At 36.7% G+C, this 8,570-nt stretch overlaps 1 protein-coding gene across 1 annotated transcript; it reads right to left on the reverse strand.

The window, feature by feature from the left end:
• Positions 1-1,923: 1,923 nt before the first annotated feature.
• On the reverse strand, positions 1,924-8,112 carry LOC109541682. The gene is made up of 2 exons (XM_048662579.1): positions 7,490-8,112; positions 1,924-2,551 (listed from the first exon to the last, which is right to left on the reverse strand). Exons 1-2 carry the CDS (start codon positions 7,850-7,852, stop codon positions 2,165-2,167), a joined length of 750 nt encoding a protein of 249 aa, XP_048518536.1. The 5' UTR covers positions 7,853-8,112; the 3' UTR covers positions 1,924-2,164.
• Between the last annotated feature and the right edge of the window lie 458 nt (positions 8,113-8,570).

Below are 8,570 nucleotides of genomic sequence, written 5' to 3' on the forward strand. Positions count from 1 at the left end.
GCTCGTTTAAAAATGAAACAAATTTCTCGCAAGTGCAGGTTCTCTTCTGAAAATTCGGTACTTTTATGCTAAGGGGATAAACTTTGATTGGTCCGAAGGTTTTGCGGCTTCACGCATTCCGACCTCATGAGAACCCGGCTTTAAGACAGTTGCATTAAAATGCGTCCGAATATTTATTTATCCGTAAGTTTGTTGCAGTTTTCCTAATTTGTTTTAAAAATTTTTCCAGTGCCGGTCTTCATGTTGCGTAAAAAGATACTTAATTAATTTTTCAGTGGAAAAAACAAAAAAATGTATTTACCCTAAAAAACTGTTGATTTTCTACTCATTCAACATCGTCCGAAAAGTTGTTAGGGCTCGTACAGACAAGACTGAAACTGATAACGAAGACCAGTAAACCCACGACACAAACTTGCCAAAGATTCTGAAACGACTGCTCGTCTTACAATCCAGCTGGAAACACAACCCTCACAATCGGACCTTCCTGGACCCCCTCTGTTGAACAAGACCGACCAGACTAGCGCGATTCCTCTTCTCAACCTTCAACTCTATTGGAGGATCTCCAAATATAAATTATATACATTTTTTTGTCATTATCATCAGCCTATACCGTCCACTGCTGGGCAAAAGCCTCTCTCACATTTTGCCATCCTTTCCGGTACTGTGCCATCAGCATCCAATTGCCAGCGAGTCTCCTTATGTTGTCACTCCATCAGGCTGGTGGGCGTCCCATGTTTTTGTTTGCTTCCACTCTTGGACTCCATTGTAATATTTTTTGTCCATCGACCATCAGTTACTCTGGTCACATGACCCGCCCAGTTCCACTTCATACGCAGAATGGTCTCGACAGCATCTCTTACTACTGTGTTGGCTCTGATGGCATCTCTTGCTCCTGTGATGGTCTTTTTTGTCATAGTTTATTAATTTTCCATACAAAACTGGAGAGAGAACGACCTCATCCAATAAAGCCCGGATATCATCAATCCAAATGAACGCTTGGCAACAACACTGTTCGAAAAAACTGCTCAGGAAAGGCAAGAATACCCAACAACCACCTCAACAAAGGACAGCCTACAAGACCAACACATAGATGTCACTAAGGACATGGTGAGGCTATAAAATTCATGAATCCTGCCTGCTGAGCTCTTGAAAAATGGAACAGAGAAACTAGAGATAATAGATATATCTTCTTGAAGAAGTGGAGGTGATCATGCAGTGGGATGGGCTTACCACTGACCGAAGATACAACACTTTATACATTGCATTTCGCAGACGACCAGGCAGTGATTGCTCAGGACACGGAAGATTTGCACTTCATGACCAGAAGACTGTCTGGAGAATACGAAGATTTGGGTTTGTCTGTTAACCACACAACGAAGACGCAGCGTCTGTGCATTGGCAGCGATAAGGTAGAGGATCTCCAAGTGGACCAACGCGCCGTATCGTATCAGCTCGTGTAGGGAATACACCTACCTGGGGACGGAAAAAGACATAGAAGATCGTATTGTTAAATATCATCATTGGCAGGTCATCGGAAGTCTGAATTGCGATATGTGGCAAATGAATAAAATTCTAGGACATCGTCTGATGGCCCCAGAGATGGATTTCTGGCATAGATCTGGTGGTAGATCGAGATTGGAACGAGCAAGAAATGAGGAAATGCGGGAGATTATGAAAGTTTTAATGTGATAATTGATAAAATACAGACAGGATTTAAGAAGATCAGATTCCCAAACTGGTCCTGGATAGAGAAAAAGGGGAAGACCAAAAAACAAATGCATTGACGAAGTACATAAAGCAATGTCTGAACGGAATTTACAACCAGGAGCCTGGGAAGATCGAAGAGGATGGAAGCTGGGTATCGAAGAGCGTAGAACGCTATAGAAACTTCTACTACTAGTATAGGAGTTAGATAAGCGCCAGTCGTTAAAATAGAGTATATTTCAAACCCTACTAACTAAGAACATTCCTTAACATTTCAGCATAAAGTGCAGCAGTAATTGACTGAGAAAGTAAACCTTTCTCTGGTTCAGGGTCGCGATGCACATTAACATTATGGGCACAGTTAGGAATGTTTGATTTTGGGGTTGAAAGAAGATGGAAATTGATGTTCTGAAGAATATGAAAATTAATCCTATGGGTCATGTGTTTTGCGCCGGAACTCTTATTGGCTGGGCATTTGCTTCAACTGTTGCTTTACAAGGTAGGAATGAATGTACGCCATCGATTCCAAAGCCACTGATTCCGGAAGCTTTTTTAACTTACAAGCCACTAACTTGCCAAAACAGTCAACTTCATTGGCGGCATCTTTATTGCATTTGTCTCCTACCCTCACAGCAGTATCCCGAGCCTGTTCTACAGCACTATCGGTGCTTCCCTTTTTTCTATTTTTAATTATTTTTTCCCCAGGGGATATGACCTTTGGAGCCAATTTTCGAAAATTGGTTTTTCGGAACACAGGCGCGTCATTCGAGGAAGTCGACAGAAGCTCGTCGATAGGTGGCTGCGTATATTCTAGAGGATCATCACGCTCAGATTGATATTCAATCTCCTGAAAATAGAAAAAAATACGATCAAATGAGGTGAGAATGAGGGTATTTTCAGATGCTAAGCTCTGGAAAAAAAGTTCATAAAATTAGTCGCGAATTTACAGCCCGATCGAATTTGCCACATTGTGCTATAGATGGAAAGTATATTATATTACGGAGTCGTCTCCTGTATCCTACCAACGTGTGGGCGTGTAACCTCAAAAATGCTATAAATCGATTTTTATCCACATGCCATAGGATAATGGGAGAATGATCAAATTATAGAAATTAATAATAATAAATAAATTTAAATTTAGTTTAATTTAAAAAAAAGAATCGACTTCGAGATGCACATTTTCAAAAAATATCCAAAACTGCTCTTGAACTCTGACCTGAAATAGAGCAATGTATGATCTACATTTGCTGAAAATTTGAGCTCCATATCTGTTCGGAGCTTTTAAAGGCGAATTTTTAAAATAGGGCCTTGATAGTCTCGATGTCGACTTTGAGATGCGCATTTTCAAAAAATGCACAAAATTGCTCTTAAACCCAATCAACTTTTTAATTAACCCTGTTCAATATCTCAATGTTCGGTCTATATTTAGAGAAAATTGTAGCGCTCTATCTGCTCGGAACTTCTAAGCACGATTTTTTGAAATAAAGCTTTGGCAGTGTCTTTGGCGAATTTTTAAAATATGGCCTTGATAGTCTCGATGTCGACTTTGAGATACTCATTTTCAAAATCTCTTTGAGCCTTTTAATTTTTTGTTTTTCTCTGTTCAATAGACAAATGCTTGATCTAAAATCACTGAAATTTTCAGCGCTCTATCTGCTTAGGTATTTTAAGGGCGAATTTTTAAATAGAGCGTCGACAGCGTAAATATCGACTTAGTGACAAACATTTTCAAAAAATGTTGATCCCATTGCGCTCTTCAGTTTATTCTGATCAATAGAGCAATGTTTGCTCTATATTCACTAAAAATTGCAGCTCTATATCTGATCGCGATTTTCAAAGGAAAATTTTTTAAATAGAGCCTTGATAGTTTTCCCAAAAATTCCCAAAATTGCTCTTGAACCCAGTAAACTTTTTAATTAACTCTGTTCAATAGAGCAATGTTTGGTCTATATTTAAACAAAATAGTAGCGCTCTATCTACTCGGAGCTTCTAAGCACGATTTTATGAAATAGAGCTTCGACTTTGAGATGCTCATTTTCAAAAAATTTCAAAAATAGTTCTTGCACCCAATGAACTTTTGAACTCAATCAATAGAAAAATGTTTGCTCTCTCTTCAAAGAAAATTTCAGCTCTACATATATCTTTTCGACTCTTTTAAGTGCAAATTTTTGAAGTGGAGCTTCGATAGTTTCGATGTCGACTTTGAGACGCACATTTTAGAAAAATTGCCAAAATTGCTCTTAAACACAGTGAACTTTCTTATTTATCCTGAGCAATAGAATAATGGTTGGTCTATATTTTTAATGAAATGCAGCGCTCTATCTGCTCGGAGCTTCTAAGCACGATTTTATGTAATAGAGCTTCGACTTTGAGATCCTCAATTTCAAAAATAGTTCTTGCACCCATAAATTTTTAAACTTGCCCTCGTCAATAGTAAAATGTTTGCTCTCTATTCACAGAAAAATTCAGCTCTACATATTCGATTCTTTTAAGGGCAAATTTTTAAATTGGAGCTGGGATAGTTTCGATGTCGAAATTGCCAAAATTGCTCTTAAACACAGTGAACTTTTCTATTTATCCTGGGCCATAGAGTGTGTGCCCTATATTTATTAAAATGTTCAATGCTATATCTCTTCGGGACCTCCAATAGCTAATTTTTGAAATAGAGCATCGACAGTAAAATTTTCAAAATTGTTCTTGAACCCAATGAATGTTTGAACTTACTCTCATCAATAGCGAAATGTTTGCTCTACATTCGCTCAAAATTTTATATCTATATCTATGCGCCTCGTTTAGGGGCGAATTTTTGAAATAGAGATTCAATAGTTTCGATGTCGACTTTGAAACGCGCATTTTCAGATTGTCCAAAATTGCTTTTAAACAAAATGAACTTTTCAACTTACCATCAGCAATAGAGCAATGTCGTGCTCTATATTCACTCAAATTTTCAGCTCTATATCTGTTCGGGGCTTCAAAGAGAGCATTTTTGAATTAGAGCTTTGATAGTGCTAACATAGGCTTTGAGACGCACATTTTCAAAAAATTTCAAAAATTGCTCTTGAACGTAAGAAACCTTCCAACTTGCCCTGACCATGTTTGGTCTATATTCACTAAAAATGTCAGCTCTATATCTGTTCGGGGCTTTTAAGGTCGAATTTTTGAAGTGGAGTCTCGATAGTTTCGATGTCGACTTTGAAATGCGTATTTTAGAAAATTTCCCAAAATTACTTTTAAACCGAATGAATGTTCTAATTTGCTATGTTCAATAGAGATGTGTTTGCTCCACATTTACAGAAAATTATAATGCTCTATCTGTGAGGACCTTCAAAATAATAGTTTGCCCTGACTAATAGAGAAATATTTGCTATATATTCACTAAAAAATTTAGCTCTGTTGCTATTCGGGGCTTTCAAGAGCGAATTGATGAAGTGGAGTCTCGATAGTTTCGATGTCGACTTTGAGGCGCATTTTCGAAAATTTCCCAAAACTTCTCTTGAACAAAATAAACCTTCCAACTTGCCCTGACCAATAGAGCAATGTTTGCTCTATATTCACCCATTAGTCACCCATTAGAATTTGTCTCAATACTAATGGGTGACAATTTCAACCAATTCTAACGGCATTTAAGAATTTTATTCAATTCAAACTTTGCCTTCCATAAGGGCCTGTACCAACTTTTTCATCTTCCCTTGCGGCTCATAGAGAAAATGTTTTATGAACCAACCATCTGATGTAACTTTTCCATATCTAGCCACCTGTCAAAGAATAGTTTGAAAACAAAATTTTTTGTAAAACATAAAAAATGTTTGTGAGAAACCCTAGCAACTTTTTCGAAATTTTACAGTTTATTTTTTGTCTCGAAAACGAAGAAACGAAGCCCTATCCAACCGTATTTTTTTCAACCTTTCCCCTTTCATAGTGAAAAATCGCGAAAATATGGTTTCCAAAAAACTGCTAGTATCTCGGTAACCAACAGAGCTGAACGGAATCTAATCAGTCCATAAAAAACTTGGTATTCACTTTTTAGCTACGATCGATAAAAACCGAACAATTGACGATTTTCTAAAATCATGCAAAAACTTGCGGAAAAGTTTTCGAAATTGTCCCCAATTTTGTTATGTCAATTTTCGCTTAAATTTTCACATAAAACAAAAAGGTATTTACTGATGCAAATCAATGCATTACACTTGATTTTTTTAATCCTTGTCAAGTATAGTACCAATGACGTCATTACGTCCCACCAACAGTGAAGTCCCACAGTTTTGGAAAAATTCAATACTTTTAGTGTCAATCAAATATATCGATGGTATATCGATAATGTGCCACAACACGTACCAATAACGCTCTTCGCTTTGTTGGCTATAAACATTCAATGTTTCGCTTTACATGGTCTCTTATGGGAGCAAAAATTTTATTTTGCATTTTGCATGTCAAAAAACGACGAATAATGTCCAACTCTTTGACAGGGTGTCTTTGTGTCTTCAAAACAATAGACTAAAAAAAACTTTTGTCAGTCGCTGTCCTGGCCGATTTTTTCGATCGACAATTTCGTTTACATGGGCTCTTATGGGAAAAAGACAAAATGTTGACTTTGACCTTCAATTGAGATACCTCAAAATTTTCCTAGGTTAATGAGGAACGACCAGATATCCTCATTATCTGGCTACAATCTTATGTAAACATTTTCAAAATCCCTTCATATTGATTACTTGATTGATTGATGATTGACTCGTCTAGATGCCGTTTTATGCAAAAACCTCCGGCTGGATTAGTCAAGTTTAAGCAATATTAGTTATTAACTCAAAAACAGTTGAAAATCAATATACAATCTTTGCATCGAATAGGCCTAGAATTTTACGAATAGCTCTAATGTAAGTACGGCATTCCATTTAAAAAAAATAAAGTTTGGTCTAGCACTTGAATTTGAGACACCCTGTATTAATTGTTAGTATCTTAAAGTAAACTAGACGTTAATATCTACAGCTTTTGTATTTAACATTTGTCTCTAAATTTCAAATTAGATGCAAAAACGGGGTGGCCAAAGTTCAATCAATAACCCTGTACCATACATACATCATATCTATTCTCTTGATGAATTGCTTTATTTTATTTATTATGATTTTTTCGCTATAATCCAGTAATCCAAACATTCCAATAATCAGACACCCTCTGGCTTTTAATAGTGCCGGATTAGTGTGATTGTACTAGAATTTGATTTTCTCGTTACCATAAAAAACTATCATAACCTCAAAAAGGTATTCTGCATTTATAATACTCGAATTTTCGATATAGGGACTGGCACAACAAAATGTTAATAAGGCAATGAATTCCTCATGTGCATATTTTTCATAAAATAATCTGATTCTCATATTTGTTAAAAACGGATTTTAACCTCTAAAGCAGATATAATAATAATAATTTCCCAATTAAATAATAGCAACCTAACATTTTCTGCAAGGGCACATTTACAGCTAACACTATACTTGATTGCATTGCAATAAATTAATTTTTGTAACTTTTCATTTTCAAGCCGTTGCGAAGCATTTTGCAATTATAACAAAGATTTATAAAAAAATTATGGAATGTGGCCAAGACTAAACAAGCTATATTTAATCACATTTATCAGACAATAAACTAGCAAGACACGCCCAAATTCAAACTCCGCCTTGTGCTAGGTATGACAACACTGCACTGAGTACCACATGACGTCAGGCAAATCGACGTAATGTCAGACCTTTTATTCATTGTATCATACGCTTATCCTATTTCTCGATGTAGAACTTACGATATTTGATTGTTTGTCCTTGGATTCAATTTGGTCTGGTTCCTCAAAACTGTCAGTCTTGAACGACATCGGAACAATAGAATATGTAGGTTCTGATGTGGTTGGAACATGATTGAGCTCAGATTCACTTTCAGATTCTCTGTTAGTATTCGTCAAATGTGCCTTTAAGTTTATAGTCGGATGTCTTCGGACCATGTGCTTTTTTAAATTAGTGATTGTGGACTTGTAGCATAATATTTGCTTGCAAAGATCGCACTTGCAAAGTTTTTGCTCCGCGTCTTTTACCGTGAAATAATTCCACAAAAAGCTTCTCTTGATCCCCCTACTTTTCTCCATACTAACAACGATCTTAAACAAGCTCATCAAATGCGACAACTTTACGTTCAAATAATATCACTAAACGTTTCAAGTTCCAACTAACCGCACATTATACGTTCCACAACCACAATAACATTAAATAATCGTCGATAACAGAAAGCTTTCAAGCAAAAATGCGTGTTTGGCAGTCATGCAGGTGTAAGGTTACGAGAATTAAGCCTGTTATGTCTGGAACCGTCTGATAAAACCGAAAAAGTAGTTTGTTCGCACCAGCACAGAACGGATGCGCCAGCGTGGAACCGGCTATAACCGTTACAAGAGCGCCATCATTCCGAGAAAATGGAAAGCTGTGTTGCCAAATTGACGACAATGTCGTAATGCTTTTAGTATTGTCAGGTATAAATATAAGCAATTTCCAGTTGAGTTGCAACCTAAGCATTTAGTGCACGGGCACTGGACGGAACTAGTTTCATCAGGGGCGGATTCCGTTCCTTTACGAGCCGCAGAATAGGGTGTTTTCACTTTTTTTTAATGTTGATATATAGAAAGTAGTTATGACAAACATTACCCTGATATAATTTTTTTTGCAAGAAAAGTCTTCATAATAGTTTTAAAGCGAATGTAAGTTCAAATCAGATATTTTCCGCCAAAAACCGTATCGTCGGTTGTCTATCCCGATTGTGACGTAGCAGGTCATATCAACAAAGTGTCTCGTGTTTATTTTGTTGTTTTCGCAGCTTTGTTTTCTTATTTAAGTTATGGT

The sequence above is a fragment of the Dendroctonus ponderosae genome, unplaced genomic scaffold, assembly GCF_020466585.1.
Source record: "Dendroctonus ponderosae isolate FM_Combo_2020 unplaced genomic scaffold, Dpon_F_20191213v2 Dpon_F_20191213_11, whole genome shotgun sequence".
In the NCBI taxonomy this organism is placed as follows: Eukaryota; Metazoa; Arthropoda; class Insecta; order Coleoptera; family Curculionidae; genus Dendroctonus; species Dendroctonus ponderosae.

Excerpts from the sequence above, each read along its gene's own strand:
- LOC109541682 (XM_048662579.1), bottom strand. The coding sequence starts at position 7,852 with ATGAGCTTGTTTAAGATCGTTGTTAGTATGGAGAAAAGTAGGGGGATC. Across the intron at positions 2,552-7,489 it reads AGGACAAACAATCAAATATC|GAGATTGAATATCAATCTGA; the intron begins GTAAGTTCTACA and ends TTCTATTTTCAG.